The sequence below is a fragment of the Microcaecilia unicolor genome, chromosome 13 (genome assembly GCF_901765095.1).
Source record: "Microcaecilia unicolor chromosome 13, aMicUni1.1, whole genome shotgun sequence".
NCBI classification, from domain to species: domain Eukaryota; kingdom Metazoa; phylum Chordata; class Amphibia; order Gymnophiona; family Siphonopidae; genus Microcaecilia; species Microcaecilia unicolor.
Genome location: NC_044043.1, coordinates 24,237,454 through 24,254,855, shown reverse-complemented (window position 1 = coordinate 24,254,855; position 17,402 = coordinate 24,237,454). Strand labels below are relative to the sequence as shown.

The 17,402-nt window shown below is 46.7% G+C and overlaps 1 protein-coding gene across 2 annotated transcripts in view; it reads right to left on the bottom strand.

The window, feature by feature from the left end:
- Positions 1-17,402, bottom strand: part of TAF15 (TATA-box binding protein associated factor 15) — a 329,472-nt gene that overhangs the window by 246,327 nt on the left and 65,743 nt on the right. For both annotated transcript variants that reach the window (XM_030185658.1, XM_030185659.1), the window contains one exon: positions 2,934-3,021. In XM_030185658.1, the coding sequence (XP_030041518.1) occupies positions 2,934-3,021 (88 nt within the window). The remainder of the gene's footprint in view (positions 1-2,933; positions 3,022-17,402) is intronic.

The window sequence follows — 17,402 nt, the reverse complement described above, 5'->3', positions numbered from 1 at the left end:
AAGAAAGAAAAAAGAAAGAAAAAGAAAAAAAGAAAGAAAAAGAAAAGAAAAAAAGAAAAGAAAGGAAGGAAGGAAGGAAGAAAGGAAGGAAGAAAGAAAGAAAAAAAGAAAGAAAAAAAAAGAAAGAAAAAGAAAAAGAAAAAGAAAAAAAAAGAAAAAGAAAGAAAGGAAGGAATTCCTTTTTGTTTTATAAGTAATCTCCTAAGTAACAAACACTTTTCCATGCAAGATGTTTCTTGTATATTTCTAAATGAATAATTAATAAAAAATAAATAAAAAAAAAAAAAGAAAGGAAGGAAGGAAGGAAAGATTCTTAGCTATAGAGAATTAGTTTCAACGAAGGGGGGAGAGCACCCCCTTCGGGAAAAAATAAGCCATGGGACGGATCTGAAACTCTCTTTCCAAGCATAGCTAGTTTTTCAGAGTTTCTTTGTCTGCAGCATGGTTTTATAGGCTGTGGTGAGCATCCACCTCTCCTCTACCCTGGACCAATCATAGGTGCTGCATATATGCTGGAGAGTTGTAATTGGGTCTTTCATATGTGCTGGAGGCTTGCAATTGGTGTCTCGCAATACCTTTTCTCAGTAAATTACATATGTAACAAGTTTTACCAGGTAGCTGAGTTGCCCTAGTAATGGTAGGCACCATCAGAGTTTGTGACCAGCCAGAAATTCCTTCATGAGGCTGATAGTAAAGAAAGATGGGGGATGGGAAACAGTGCAGCAAACCTGAAGTAGAACATTATAGCTAAAAATTATAGACAGAAGATCAGGACATATAACTGTTCACCGAGCCTCAATAAAGAGTTCCTACTCTTTTCTTCCTGGCTAAGACAAACAAAAGCCAGTAACTTCTGGGTAACTTCAAATTCCAGGCCAATCAGAGCCCAGAACAACAAATTAAAAAAAAAAAAAAACTGGCCACATCCAGTATTGCCAGGTGGGCGGTTTTACCGCCCAATTGGGCGGTTTTCTGTGACCCGCCGCGGGAAATTTTTGCCCGTGGCGGGTCGCGGTTTTTTGGGCTTTTTTTTTTTCTTTTCCGCGGTTTTCGGGCGGTTTTTTCGGCCGCGGGGGGCGGGGTTAGTGACGTTTTGGGCGGGGTTAGTGACGTTCTGGGCGGGGCCGATGACGGGGGCGGGGTTGATGACACAGGGGTGGGGGTGTCAGGGGCGGGGTTTGGGCTGTTTTTAGGCTGGATTGGGTGGGAAAAAAAATTTCCACCTGGCAACCCTGGCCACATCACTGTAGGTCTTTTCTCTGTTAACAGCTTCACGCATAAACTTGACCACCTGCTGGCCAAACTAGAGAAATACAATTCAAGAATTAAGGCAGTTTTAAAGTCACTGTTCTGTCACTGTACACCTTCTGAAGGGTCTTCAGGGACATAGAGAAAAAAATCACAGCCAAATTAAACTCAATTGTGAAATTGTGAACAGTAAAAGACAGGCTGAACTTGAGGTCTTATGTTCTGGCCTAAAAAAGCCTAGCCACTTGCAAAAAAGAAAGGAAACCTTAAGATCCGAAAAACTTCTAAAATTAAAAAGGGAAAGGCACTGCAAACAAGAGAGAAAATACACAGAGAACAAAATGACGCATCCTCCCTGCTCTGCGGAAAAACGAAGGCTGCACGTTGGGAAGGAAGGAACCAGCGCATGCGCGATGGGACACCACTAGAAAGTTCTAACAATCTCACTAGTCAATGTCCACACTGGGCTCTGAAAGATAACGACACCCAGCTATGAGAATATGATGGTCTACTTATCTTTGGAGAAAAGCAACAGGCAGGTAACACCCTCCACCACTCCTGTGGTAAAGCGAATGCTACATACCTGTAGAAGGTATTCTCCGAGGACAGCAGGCTGATTGTTCTCACTGATGGGTGACGTCCGCGGCAGCCTCTCCAATCGGAACACTTCCTAGCAAAGTCCTTTGCTAGTCCTCACGCGCCGATGCGCGGCCGTCTTCCCGCCCGAACCGGCTCGTGCCGGCCACTCTCATATGTAGCAAGACAAAGAGAAGGGAAGACACAACTCCAAAGGGGAGGCGGGCGGGTTTGTGAGAACAATCAGCCTGCTGTCCTCGGAGAATACCTTCTACAGGTATGTAGCATTCGCTTTCTCCGAGGACAAGCAGGCTGCTTGTTCTCACTGATGGGGTACCCCTAGCCCCCAGGCTCACTCAAAACAACAACCATGGTCAATTGGGCCTCGCAACGGCGAGGACATAACTGAGATTGACCTAAAAAATTTACCAACTAACTGAGAGTGCAGCCTGGAACAGAACAAACATGGGCCTAGGGGGGTGGAGTTGGATTCTAAACCCCGAACAGATTCTGAAGCACTGACTGCCCAAACCGACTGTCACGTCGGGTATCCTGCTGCAGGCAGTAATGAGATGTGAATGTGTGGACAGATGACCACGTCGCAGCTTTGCAAATCTCTTCAATAGTGGCTGACTTCAAGTGGGCTACCGACGCTGCCATGGCTCTAACATTATGAGCCGTGACATGACCCTCAAGAGCCAGCCCAGCCTGGGCGTAAGTGAAGAAAATGCAATCTGCTAGCCAATTGGACATGGTGCGTTTTCCCACAGCCACTCCCCTCCTGTTGGGATCAAAAGAAACAAACAATTGGGCGGACTGTCTGTTGGGCTGTGTCCGCTCCAGATAGAAGGCCAATGCTCTCTTGCAGTCCAATGTGTGCAGCTGACGTTCAGCAGGGCAGGAATGAGGACGGGGAAAAAATGTTTTGGCCTCTGGGACTGGTCTGGGAGAAGGGACTGGTCAGGCGCCACTGAAATGATGTCACATTAAATCCTGTTTGTTCACAGACAAATTACAATTTATATGACCTCAACAAAATCCTACAAACAGTACTTGTAGTCCTGTACAACCTACAAAAGTAAGAGTAACAGTTCATGTACTTTCATTACCTGTTTCAGTTTCTCCATAGTTTGCATTGCAACTTCCATAATTTTGTCCATAAGAGGTCTCAGCACCTTGTCTAAAACTAGAGTATCCCTGCAACAAAGGAAATTAAGTTTAGACTTTTTGAGACAAACTGTTTAAATGGGGGAATGGGGGTGAGGGGAGCAGCGGCATCTCATTTAACCAGTTTTTTTCTAGTGTTCCAAAACTGGTTTACAAATCTAGCGTGAAAATTTCAGCAAAAACAGGTTAAAATGATTGCATTTCTGCTTTAATTCAAATGATTCAAACATGGAAATTGTCACTTACTCACTAGGGCATAGCAATACAACGTTGCTTTTGCTTATAGGCAAAGTATGCTACATGGGATTACATTTGCCAGACTTGGAAAAAACATCTCTGTGGGTAAGTGACATTATTTTATTCCGAGCTTGATAACTTAAAGATTAGGGTTTAAAAGAGGAATTGTAGGATATTGATAAACACATAATTTTAAAATAATTAAAAATAAAAAGCAACCAAACATTATTAGCTAGTCTCCATAGCCTTTTCCCCTAGTTTTAAAACTTAAAAGTTTCTGCCACAGCTTAAAGATTAGGGTTTAAAAGAGGAATTGTAGAATATTGACAAACGGAATTTAAAATTAAAAAAAAAAAAAAAAAAGAAAACTTTATTAGTCTCCATACCCTTTTCCTCAATTTTAAAACTTGAAGTTTCTGCCACAGCTTAAAGATTGAGGTTTAAAAGAGGAATTGTAGGATATTGGCAAAGCGAGGATATTTACCTGTAGCAGGTATTCTCCAAGGACAGCAGGCTGATAATCCTCACAAGTGGGTCGGCGATCTGCGCCAGCCCGGGAACCGGCATTTGAAATACCAAAAAGTCTGCTACAGCCTTCTGAGCACACCGTGCATCCGACTGAGCATGCATTGAAAGCCTTCCCACCCACAGCGTGGTCACGCTCCTTAGTTCAGTCACGACTACAAGATAGAGGAGACAACTCCAAAAGGAGGTGGGCGGGTTTGTGAGGATTATCAGCCTGCTGTCTTCTGAGAATACCTGCTACAGGTAAGTATCTTCACTTTCTCTGAGGACAAGCAGGCTGAATAATCCTCAAGTGGGGTAGCCCTAGCATCCAAGCTCACTCAAAACAACAAACTTTAGTCAACTGTAACTCGCAATGGAGAGGAAGTAACGTAGATTAACCTGAAAATATATACAAACTACCTGAGAGTGCAGCCTAGAACAGAACAAAAACTGGCCGGGGGGGGGGGGGGGGGTGGAGTTGGATTCTAAACCCCAAATACATTCTACACCACCAAATGCCCAAGCCAACTGTCGCGTCAGATATCCTGCTCAAGGCAGTAGTGTGATGTGAATGTGCGGACTGAAGATCACGTTGCAGAAAAATCTCTTTAATGGAGGCTGACTTTATTATGAGCCATGACATGGCCCTCCAGAGTCAGCACAGCTTAAGCATAAGCAAAGGAAATGCAATCTGCAAGCCAATTGGAGATTGTGTGTTTTCCGATGGCGACTCCACTCCTGTTGGGATCAAAGGATACAAACAACAGGGCGGACAATCTGAAGGGCTTCGTCCGCTCCAAGTAAAAGGCCAATGCTCTCTTGCAGTCCAAGGTGTGCAAGCTGCTTTCGCCAGGGTGGGCATGAGGACAGGGAAAAAAATGTTGGAAAGAATCGACTGGTTCAGAAGGAACTCCGACACCACCTTCGGCAGGAACTTAGTGTGCATGCGGAGGACTACTATGTTGTGCTGAAACTTAGTATATGGTGCATCCACTACTAGGGTTTGATGCTCACTGACCATATGGAGCTGAAGTAACAGCCACCAAGAAAATTATCTTCCAGGTCAAGTACTTCAGATGGCAGGAATTCAGTGGCTCAAAAGGAGCTTTCATCAGCTGGGTGAGAACGATGCTGAGATCCCATGACACTAGCGGAGGTCTGACAGGGGGCTTTGACAAAAGCAAACCTCTCATGAAGCAAACTAAAGGTTGTCCAAAGATAGGCTTACCTTCTACACGTGGAAGATAAGCACTGATTACACGAAGGTGAACCCTTATGGAGCTGGTCTTGAGACCAGACTCTGATAAGTGCAGAAGATATTTAAACAGGGTCTGTGTGGGACAAAAAAGGGGATCTATGGCCTTGCTGTCACACCAGACAGCAAACCTTTTCCATTTAAAAGAGTGACACCTCTTAGTGGAATCTTTCCTGGAACCCAGCAAGACTTAGGAGACACCATCCAAAAGACTCAAGGAAGCGAATTCTAGGCTCTCAACATCCAGACCTTGAGAGCCAGAGACTGGCAGCTGGGATGTAGAAGCGACCCCTCGTTCTGTTGATGAGGATCGGGAAACACTCCAATCTCCACATTTCCTCAGAGGACAATTCCAGAAAAAGAGGGAACCAAATCTAACATGGCCAGTACGGCGCAATCAGGATCATAGTTCTGTGGTCTTGCTTGAATTTCTGCTGTCACGTCTTTCAAAACTGGAATTAGGTTTGTGAGCCCTTGGGCCACTGCCGAGGAGCGGCAGCGACAGGCAAAACCCTTCACCTACACATGGCCACCTTTCACCAAGAGTTGAGCCCCTGGCTGCAAGTGGCCGGCAGGACTAACTGGGCAAGGCAGGACTGGAGACTCACTAGGCTGAACCAGGACTGAGGGTCAGAGGGGAAAGGAACGTACAGGGACAGCAGGGCAAGGAAGGGAAAGCTAAAGGGCAAGACTGAAAGCTGCAAGCAGCCACTAAAACAGGGAACAAAACACTGACAAACAAGACACAGAACTAAAAGCTGCAGAGCAGCCACTAGGCCACAAACAGACAAAGACTAAACACAAAACTAAAACCCAGAGACAACACTAGCAAACAAATAACCTAATCTAACTACCCACAGACTAACTAAAATAGACGAGAATCAGGGCAAGAAACCAGACTGAGCAGAAGTGCAAACAGCACCCTAACAAACCTCAGGGCCTTAGGCGATGCAAAGGCAAAGGCAGAGAATATCCAACTGACTAATAAGCACAGAAGCAGCTGAGGCTTAGCTGCAGCAATCACCAGGCAACTACCGGTGCTGTGTAGATTCAACCAAAGAAAGCAAGTCTGGTAGCCCGGAAGATCCGGACCGGACTGAAATCTGTAACGGGTGACAAACCAGCCAGTTCAATGCAGCCACCAGGTTTGGCCACCAGGTGGCGAGATGACTGAGAGCCTGAAACATGGGCAGAATCGTAACATCAGAAAAGTCTTCCGCACCAGAATTATGGGAGGATATGCACACAGAAGGCCTGTTCCCCAATGTAGGAGAAAGGTATCTGATGCCAGCCTGCCGTGGGCATGAAGCCTGGAACAGAACTGAGGGACCTTGTGATTGATTTGAGTGGCTAAAAGATCCACCAAGGGGATGACCCACGCTCGAAAGATCTAACGGGATACGTTCATATTCAGTGACCACTTGTGAGGTTGCATTACCCTGCTCAGCCTATCGGCCAGACTGTTTACAACTGCCAGATAAGTGGCTTGGAGAAACATGCCGTGGCGGCACGCCCAAAACCACATCCTGACACAGAGGGCGAGATCCGGTGCCCCCCTGCTTGTTCGTGTAGCACATAGCAACCTGATTGTTTTCAATTAAGATAATTTTGTTGGCCAGCCGATCTCTGAAATCCTTTGGATCGTTCCAGATCGCTCGGAAATCCAAGAGGTTGATCTGAAGATGTTTCCTGGGGGGACCAGGCTCCCTGGGTGTGAAGCCCATCTACATGAGCTCCCCACCCCAGAAGAGATGCACTCGTCGTCAGAACTTTTTGCGGCTATGGAATTCAGAACGGACGTCCCATGGTCAAAATGGATTGAATCGGCCACCATTGAAGAGAATGTACAAAATTGGTGGAGATGTGGATGACATCCAGGGTCCATGGAACAGATCTCATGTACAGACGTGCCACGGGCGTAACATGAACTGTGGAGGCCATGTGTCCCTACAGTCTCAACATCTGCCGAGCAGTGATGCTCGAATCTTGGACACTAGGGACAGAAGGTTGTCTGCCCACGCCTCGGGAAGATAGGCAAAAGAATCGGTTGGGCCGCTGGATGACCAAGGGGTAAAAGGGGCGATCAAGGAAGACAAAGACACAGCAGAGAGATTGAATGAATTCTTTGCTTTGGTCTTCACCGAAGAAGATTTGGGTGGGATACCGGTGTCGGAAATGATATTTCAAGCGGACGAGTCGGAGAAACTTACTGACTTCATGGTAAACCTGGAGGACGTGATGGGGCAGTTCAGCAAACTGAAGAGTAGCAAATCTCCTGGACCAGATGGTATTCATCCTAGAGTGCTGACAGAACTGAAAAATGAGCTTGCGGAGCTACTGCTAGTGATATGCAATTTATCCTTAAAATCGAGCGTGGTACCGGAAGATTGGAGGGTGGCCAATCTAACGTCCATTTTTAAAAAAGGTTCCAGGGGAGATCCGGGAAATTATAGACCGGTGAGTCTGACGGTGCCAGGGAAAATGGTAGAGGCTATTATTAAAAACAAAATTACAGAGCACATCCAAGGACATGGATTACCGAGACCGAGTCAGCACAGCTTTTGTGTGGGGAAATCTTGCCTGACCAATTTACTTCAATTCTTTGAAGCAGTAAACAAACATGTGGACAAAGGTGAGCCGGTTGATATTGTGTATCTGGATTTTCAAAAGGCGTTTGACAAGGTACCTCATGAAAGGCTACAGAGGAAATTGGAGGGTCATGGGATAGGAGGAAATGTCCTATTGTGGATTAAAAACTGGTTGAAGGATAGGAAACAGAGTGGGGTTAAATGGGCAGTATTCACAATGGAGAAGGGTAGTTAGTGGGGTTCCTCAGGGGTCTGTGCTAGGACCGCTGCTTTTTAACATATTTATAAATGATTTAGAGATGGGAGTAACTAGCGAGGTAATTAAATTTGCTGATGACACAAAGGTATTCAAAGTCGTTAACTCGTGACAGGATTGTGAAAAATTACAGAAGGACCTTACGAGACTGGGAGGCTAGATGGCAGATGACGTTTAATGTGAGCAAGTGCAAGGTGATGCATGTGGGGAAAAAAGAACCCGAATTATAGCTACGCCATGCAAGGTTCCACGTTAGGAGTTACAGACCAAGAAAGGGATCTGGGTGTCGTCGTCGATAATACACTGAAACCTTCTGCTCAGTGTGCTGCTGCAGCTCAGAAAGCGAATAGAATGTTGGGTATTACTAGGAAAGGTATGGAAAACAGGTGTGAGGATGTTATAATGCCATTATATCGCTCCATGGTGCGACCACACCTTGAGTATTGTGTTCAATTCTGGTCACCGCATCTCAAGAAAGATACAGTGGAATTGGAAAAGGTGCAGCGAAGGGCGACTAAAATGATAGCGGGGATGGGACAACTTCCCTATGAAGAAAGCTTCCCTACGACTTCAGCTTGAAGAAGAGACGGCTGAGGGGAGACATGATAGAGGTATATAAAATAATGAGTGGAGTGGAACAGGTGGATGTGAAGTGTCTGTTCACGCTTTCCAAAAATACTAGGACTAGGGGGCATGCGATGAAACTACAGTGTAGTAAATTTAAAACAAATCGGAGAAAATGTTTCTTCACCCAACGCGTAATTAAACTCTGGAATTCGTTGCTGGAGAATGTGGTGGAGACCGTTAGCTTAGCAGAGTTTAAAAAGGGGTTAGATGGTTTCCTAAAGGACAAGTCCATAAACCACTACTAAATGGGCTTGGGAAAAATCCATAATTCTAGGAATAACATGTATAGAATGTTTGTACGTTTGGGAAGCTTGCCAGGTGCCCTTGGCATGGATTGGCCGCTGTCGTGGACAGGATGCTGGACTCGATGGACCCTTGGTCTTTTCCCAGTGTGGCATTACTTATGTACTGTATAATTATGATACAGCCAGAGACCCCCCCCCACTGGAATGGTGGCGGGCCCAGTCATAGAGCTCAGGCCATTACAGACCTTGGCTGAGTCAGAAATCTGATGGCTGACACAACTGGGAGCTTACTGGAAAAGTATGGCCTAGTTTGTAGCCCACATTGAGGCCTAAATAAGCTAAATTAGGAAAAGTTAATAGATATGGAAACAAAATGGAGGATTTCAACACAAAATGGAAGCCCGTATCTGTTACAAAGTGGAATTTTCTCTAATGTAAGTTAGAAAAACAAGTTGAGCAATGAGTGAGTCATGCCAGGTGCAGAGAAAATAGGGAACTAGCTGTCCAAGAGAGGAGGGAGACTTTCCTGTGAGCAGGGTCTTGCTTAAGATTTGTGATCAAGCGAGCTAAAGACAAAACCATGTTAGCAAGATAGAAGCTACTCATTAGCATGAGCCAATCAGTGACAACCATGACATTAGCATAGATCCAATCAGGTATATCTACTGTCATATTATCCATATCCTGAGGGCACCTATAAAAATCCGGGTATTTCCTGGTTTGAGTTAGAGAGAATAGGGTTGCCACTCTCCCTCCAAGGGAAACCAATGTGTCCAGCAGAATTAACAAATTACCTAATTGCTTTCCCTTGTAAAACCTCCAATTGGTAAAAGAAATTATAAAACATTAGCAAATAATTAACACCTGTTTGTAGCTTATTATATTCCTATAATTAATTGATTGTACATGCCTGTTGTCAATCACTGATTTGACTTATACCTTAGCAAATAAACTCCTCATTCCAAATGATGATTCGTGGGCTTCACTTAATGATCAAAGGCTGTAAGTATAAATGCATTGTATAACTTGTAATCTAAATCCAGTTTGTCATAAGGCTGGTATCTTTTCCTTAGACCTAACGTCTCCCTTAGAGGCAATAACTCCTTGATTACCCCAGTACTAGTGTTATTTAGAGATGGAGTCAGATTAAGGTCACTCTAGCCTTCTTGGGGGGGGCTCGGGACCCCCCAATTCTAGACAGTACTTATGAGTTGAGCTGTGCTCCAATGAACTCCAATTCCTGAACAGGAGTGAGATGGGACTTGGGGTAATTTATTACGAACCCTATGAGTTCCAGCATCTAAATAGTCTTCCGCATTGACCACGAGCACCATCCTCAGAAATGCTCTTCACCAGCCAATCGTCGAGATAAAGGAACACAACTACCACTACGCATTTTGTGAATATTATGGAAGCTGACACTAGGCCAAAGGGCTGCATGCGGTACTGGAAGTGCTGCATTTCCAGCCAAAATCAGATACCTTCTTCCTGTGAGCTGGACATATCAGAATGTGCATATATGTGTCCAGAGAGCACAGCCAATCGTTTTCCTAAATCAAGGGAAGAAGGGTGCCCAGGGAAACCATCCTGAACTTTTCTCAAACTGGGAATTTGCTCAGGGCCCTTAGGTCTAGAATGGGACGCATCCCCCGTTTTCGTCTGCAGAAGGAAGTACATGGAATAGAACCCCAGCCTCTCTTCCCCTGGTGGAACGGGTTCGACCGAATGGGCCTTTAGAAGGGCGGAGAGTTCCTCTGCAAGTACCTGCCCGTGCGAAGAGCTGAATGAATGAGCGCTTGGTGGGCAATTTAGAGGTTTGGATTCCAGATTAAGGGTGTATCCTAATCAGACTATTTGAAGAACCCACCGGTCGGAGGTTATGAGAAGCCAACTTTGGTGAAAAAACAATAGCCTCCCCCCAAACAGCAACTCATCTGGCACAGACACTTTTACTGTGGCTATGCTCTCCTGGAGTCAGCCAAATGTCCGTCCTTTGCTTTTGCTGGGAAGCAGCAGGGGGCTTTGGGCGCACGCTGTTGACGGGATTGAGCACAGTGGGACTGAGCCTAAGCAGGTTGGCGAGACACCCTACACCTAGAGAAAAGGAATAGGGAGCACTCTGTGACCCACCCACCAAAAAACCTCCTAGTTGAGGAGGTGGTAGCAGAAGGTGTCTGGCGAGAGAGAGAAGCCATAGCATCTGTGTGCTTCTTGATCTGGACAACTAGATTTTCCACCTTCTCTCCGAAAAGATTATCCCCCCCCCTCCCCCCGGCAAGGAACATCCGCTATCCTCTGTTGGACCAAATGGTCCAGGTCAGAAACATGCAGCCTTGAGAGTCTGCGCATTGCTATACCTTGAGTACAGATCCTGGATGCGACACCAAAGTGGCCAAAAATTTACGACACGCCTTCTGCTGTTTGACCAACTGGCGAAAAGCTTCAGTCGGCTCTAGAGGGAGGGCATTGACCAAACTAGACAGCTGCTGAACCGAATTCCACAGCTGGTATGATTGAAGAGCTGGTATGATTGAATACGGACAGCGAGCACGGCAGCCTGATACATTTTCCTCCCAAAAGACTCCAAGGTCCTAGCTTTTCTGCCTGGGGCACCAAAGCATACTCTCTAGAACTCTTGGCTGTTTTGAGAGCGGAGTCCACCACCATGGAGTTGTGGGGTAACAGACCTCATCAACCCAAGCTCCCTGTGGTTCCGATACTGAGAATCAGTTTTTTTTGGAAATATGAGGATTGACAGAGGGGACGCCCAGTTTTGCATAATGACTTCCCCGCGTACCTTATGCAAAGGAGCTGTCATTGCCTCTATAGGTATAGATGTAGTCCAAGACCTTGAGCATCTCAGCCCTGGGATCCTCCACGTCTACGGGGAATGGAATGGCCTGAGCCATTTCCCGCTCAAAAGATAAGGAGAGGCTCTCAGAAACAGATGGTCTCCTTTCAGGTGGAGGGGAAAGTTCAGAGGGAATCCCAAAGAACTCATCTGAGGAGAAGTATCTGGGATCTTCCTCTGACTCCCATGAGCGTTCTTCCTCGCTGTCCGACAGCACTTCGCTCAGTGACTTCCGAGACCGAACCCGCGTTGACGCAGAAAACCCGTGATTTCGATGGAGATGTCGAGGAGCCGACCCCCGCATGGACTGCGACGAAGCTTCCTCCATCAATGTCTATGGAGAGTCGACTTGGGTGGCAGCCTATATTGGAGCTGCAAGCAGCGCTGAGCTCGGAGGCCTACTGCGAGTGGAGGGCCAGACACTGCTGCAGCAGATGGCAAGGTAGGTGCAAGCACCCCCGACACCGATGCAATATGGCGCAGCAGTCCTTCCAGAAGCTCTGGAATCAAGGCCCGAATCCACTCGTCGAGAGCTGCCATCGGAAAAGGCTGTGGGGCTGATGGAGCAGTCAGTAGCAGAGCTGCCTGGGATTCAGGAACAGGAATGCTAGGAAACAGTCATGTCAGTACCTCTTGTATGGAGGGAGAGCGGTCTTCCCGGTGTTGACACGTCTCACATGCCGATGTCCCCGGAGCTCCATCGAGGGAGAATGGTGTTGGTGCTTCTTAGCCTTCGCTCGATGCACCTCACCGAGGCTCCTTTGTGTCGATGAGGATGTCGAATCCTCATGTCTCCTCGGGGTCAGGTCAGACAATGGACGGTCCGGGGGGCCTGCATAGCAGGAGACCTCGAGGCATGTGGAGACCCATGCCTTACTGCTCACAGTGTGTTGAAGTCTCTCAGCAGCTATGCCTACCTCCACTCCCAACGTCTATGCCGAAGGAACAGACCGAACCCCAAAAAGTTTTTCTCTCTGGGTTCTCGAGCCAGTTGAGTCCTTTTCTTCATACGAAGACAAAGGCCACAACGAGCTGGGCTATGGTCGGGCCCAAGGCACTGAATACACAATGAAAGGGTATCAGTGCCTGAGATGGTCCGGTTGCACCGAGAACACCGTTTGAAGCCACTGGGAATCTTTGATGACATGGAAGGAAAGACTGCCTTAGCCAAATCAAAAAACACGATTGTGCTGAAAAATAAAGAAACAAAAAGGGGAAGACCCGGCAGGCCTAAGAACGGCCGCAACTAAAAATAAAAGGAGCGGGTCAAACAGAAAACCTAGGAAAATAAAAAGAACTTTTTTTTTTTTTTTTGACACTGAAAAGAAAAAGAAAAAAAGGAAAAAAAAATACAGGCTAAACGAGCAAAAAAAAAAAAAAAAACAAGGAACTGAAGGCTCTCCCGGGCGAGGATGCGGAGCCAGAAAAACTGCTGTGCCTCATGCAGAAAAAAAGTAACTAAGAAGCACGGCAGGCAGGAAGGCACTCTGTGCATGCGCACTCAGAAGGCTCTATTTCAAATGCCAGTTCCCGGATCAGAGCGGATCACCGACCCATTTGTGAGGATTATTCGGCCTGCTTGTCCTCAGAGAAACAGTTAAAGTTTGCGTGCCTTTTTTTTTTTTTAATTTTAAAATTCTATTAGCTAGTCTCCATACACTTTTCCCCATAGTTTTAAAACTTGAAGATTCTGCCAAGCTTAAAGATTAGGGTTTCAAAAAGGAATTTTAAAATAAAAATAAAAGCAAGCAAACTTTATTAGCTAGTCTCAATACCCTTTTTCCCATAGTTTTAAAACTTGAAGTTTCTACCACAGCATTAACAGATAGTCCCTAGAAGGCACAGTTCAGTCCTCATTCCCACCCACACTCCCCAACTCCCACCCACCCATAGCTCAACTCTTTCCTTATAGTGAAATATTCTAATTAAGAAAATAAGAGGGGAATTTTCAATTTTCATTAGAGTCTGAATTACATTTAATTAGTTTCTAAGAAGCAAATCATAAATAAACTACAAATTACAACAGTCAAAATGATCATTATTATTCATCTGATATCCCTAGTTCCTTAAGAAGTTTAATTAAACAACTCTATAACACTAAGATGCAAACAGTAGTCCAGCAGCGAGAGGGGTGCTATTCAGTCTTTTGCACTGAGTGTCACATGTATGATTATCACCAGTGACATAGTAACATAGTAGATGACAGCAGAAAAAGACCTGTACGGTCCATCCAGTCTGCCCAACAAGACAACTCATATGTGCTACTTTTTGTGTATACCCTACTTTGATTTGTACCTGTGCTCTTCAGGGCACAGACCGTATAAGTCTGCCCAGCACTATCCCCGCCTCCCAACCACTGGCTCCGGCACACAGTAGTGTGCTGGAGCCGGCTCGCACGAGCCGACTGTTAAATTTTTTACCGACTTGCGAGCCGGTGGTTCCTGAGGGCGAGCCGGCTCTCCTCCCTCCTACAGGGTCCGGTCTCTCACCTCCCTTGTCCAGCGAATTCTTCGGGGCAGGCAGTCTTGCCTGCCCGCTACCAGTGCTAACCCTCCCCCACTGCCGGATCGCTCTTTAAAAACGGCCGCTGAGACTACCAGCAGCAGCCTCCGGAGACTTCTGCTGAAGTCTTGGAGGCCGTCCTTGTAAGTCTCGGTGGCCATTTTGAAGAGCGATCCGTCAGCGCCGGCAGCGGGCAGACAAGACTGAGGATCTTTCTTGCCTGCCCCGAAGCATCCGCTGGACAACCTCGGTGGCTGGAGGAGGGGGGCAGGGGAGTTGCTGGAGGGCAGGGCAGGGAAGAGGAGGGTTGCTGGACATGGGTGGATGGAGGGGAGGGCAGGGGAGAGAGAAGAAATGCTGGACATGGATGGAGGGAAGGGAAGAGTGAGGAAGGAGATGAGGGAAAAGGAAGAGAAGAGAAAAACTGCACATGGATGAAGAAAATAGGCAGAAGCTGGATCCACTGGACAGTCAAATTTGCGGAGGACCAGAAATGAAGGAGAAAAGGAAAGAAATAAATGGAAAGGAAGCCCTGGAAACGTAGTTTAGAGACCAGATAGCAGCAGAATCAGATACTGGGCCAGCATGATCAGAAAAACAAAATCACATGACAACAAAGGTAGAAAAAATCATTTTATTTTCATTATAGTGTTTGGAATATGTCCACTTTGAGAATCAGGTGCTCAACATTGAAAGTTTATATTTACTTATTTATGGCTTTTGTGTGGGGAAATCTTGCCTGACCAATTTACTTCATTCTTTGAAGGAGTGAACAAACATGTGGACAAAGGGGAGTCGGTTGATATTGTGTATCTGGATTTTCAAAAGGCATTTGACAAGGTACCTCATGAAAGGCTACAGAGGAAATTGGAGGGTCATGGGATAGGAGGAAATGTCCTATTGTGGATTAAAAACTGGTTGAAGGATAGGAAACAGAGAGTGGGGTTAAATGGGCAGTATTCACAATGGAGAAGGGTAGTTAGTGGGGTTCCTCAGGGGTCTGTGCTAGGACCGCTGCTTTTTAATATATTTATAAATAATTTAGAGATGGGAGTAACTAGCGAGGTAATTAAATTTGCTGATGACACAAAGTTATTCAAAGTAGTTAAATCGCGACAGGATTGTGAAAAATTACAAGAGGACCTTACGAGACTGGGCGGCTAAATGGCAGATGATGTTTAATGTGAGCAAGTGCAAGGTGATGCATGTGGGAAAAAAGAACCCGAATTATAGCTACATCATGCAAGGTTCCACGTTAGGAGTTACGGACCAAGAAAGGGATCTGGGTGTCGTCATCGATAACACACTGAAACCTTCTGCTCAGTGTGCTGCTGCGGCTAAGAAAGCGAATAGAATGTTGGGTATTATTAGGAAAGGTATGGAAAACAGGTGTGAGGATGTTATAATGCCGTTGTATCGCTCCATGGTGCGACCGTACCTTGAGTATTGTGTTCAATTCTGGTCGCCGCATCTCAAGAAAGATATAGTGGAATTGGAAAAGGTGCAGCGAAGGGCGACTAAAATGATAGCGGGGATGGGACGACTTCCCTAGGAAGGAAGACTAAGGAGGCTAGGGCTATACAGCTTGGAGAAGAGACGGCTGAGGGGAGACATGATAGAGGTATATAAAATAATGAGTGGAATGGAACAGGTGGATGTGAAGCGTCTGTTCACGTTTTCCAAAAATACTAGGACTAGGGGGCATGCGATGAAACTACAGTGTAGTAAATTTAAAACAAATCTGAGAAAATTTTTCTTCACCCAACGTGTAATTAAATTCTGGAATTCGTTGCCGGAGAAAGTGGTGAAGGCGGTTAGCTTAGCAGAGTTTAAAAAGGTGTTGGACGGTTTCCTAAAGGACAAGTCCATAAACCACTACTAAACGGACTTGGAAAAATCCAAAATTCCAGGAATAACATGTATAGAATGTTTGTACGTTTGGGAAGCTTGCCAGGTGCCCTTGGCCTGGATTGGCCTCTGTCGTGGACAGGATGCTGGGCTCGATGGACCCTTGGTCTTTTCCCAGTATGGCATTACTTATGTACATTAAACATGAATTAGATTGGAACCTGGGATCATTAAATTTTTTTCCCTGGAGTAATGCATTGCCCCCCCCCCCCCCCCCCCAAGGCTCTCTCCCCGGCTACAGCCATCTCTGCAATTTGGGGGGGGTGCGCAGAGGGGGTCCGGGGAGAGAGCCTGTTGTTAAACATTTACCAGCACACCACTGATTATCTCCCATGTGTGTGCTCGATGCAAAGAACTCCTAGCTCTCAGAGAACGAGTCCGTTCTCTTGAGGCTAGAGTAGCAGACTTGGAGGAGCTGAGGAACACAGAGAGGCGGCCTATAGGAACTTTGTAGAGAAGTCCCACCTCTAATCTGGCAGCCGCTGTGCTATCTTGAAGGAGGAAGGACTTCTAAAAGGAGAGCATCACCCTGGTGAGGCTGGAAGTAATCCTATACACTGCACCAGCACACCAGAGAATGCAATATCCTCTCGCACCGAGGATGTGTCTCCAGAAGCTACTGCCGAGGTGGGAAGGGTTAGGACAACTGTTGTATTTGGTGATTCGATTATTAGGCATGTAGATAGCTGGGTGGCTGCTGGACATGAGGAACGCCGGGTCACTTACCTGCCTGATGCGAAGGTGGCAGACCTCACACATCACCTAGATAAGATTTTAGATAGTGCTGGGGAGAAGCCAGCTATCTTGGTACATGTGGGTACCAATGACATAGGAAAATGTGGGAGGGAGGATCTGGAAGCCAAATTTAGACACTTAGGCCCTCATGATCAAAAGCAAACTCTGGCGCTAGAGGCTGTTAACGCCATACTAGCGCCAGAGTTTGCAGCCGACCCATGATCAGAGCCCTCGAGCGCCTGAAACAGCGCACTCGAGGGCTCTCAGTGCAAGTAGCATACAAATGCATGCTAATTGGCGCTTAACGCATTCATCCCCAATGATCAGCGAGCAGCGCACCAAAGATTGGGTCGCTGGCCGCAGCAAAATCAACGCCAGCTCCGAGCTGGCGTTAGATTTTGCGGATCATTGGGGAGGAATGGTGAGCCCTGTCCAGCATGCAGTTGCATGCTGGCAGGCCCCCCTTCCCCCCCAAGGCAAACGCGAACGGGGGGCTAGAGGTCCGGTGGACCTCTGGTCCCCCCCCCCCCCACCATGTTCACGGAGGGCTGGAGATCCGGTGGGTCTCCAGCCCCCGAAACCCCCAGAAATCGTTGATTGGCCGCCTCCACCGACGAGGGGGGTGGGTGGGGGCTGGAGGTCCACCGGATCTCCAGCCCTCCGTGAACATTGGGGGGGGGGGGGATCGTCGGGGGGACCA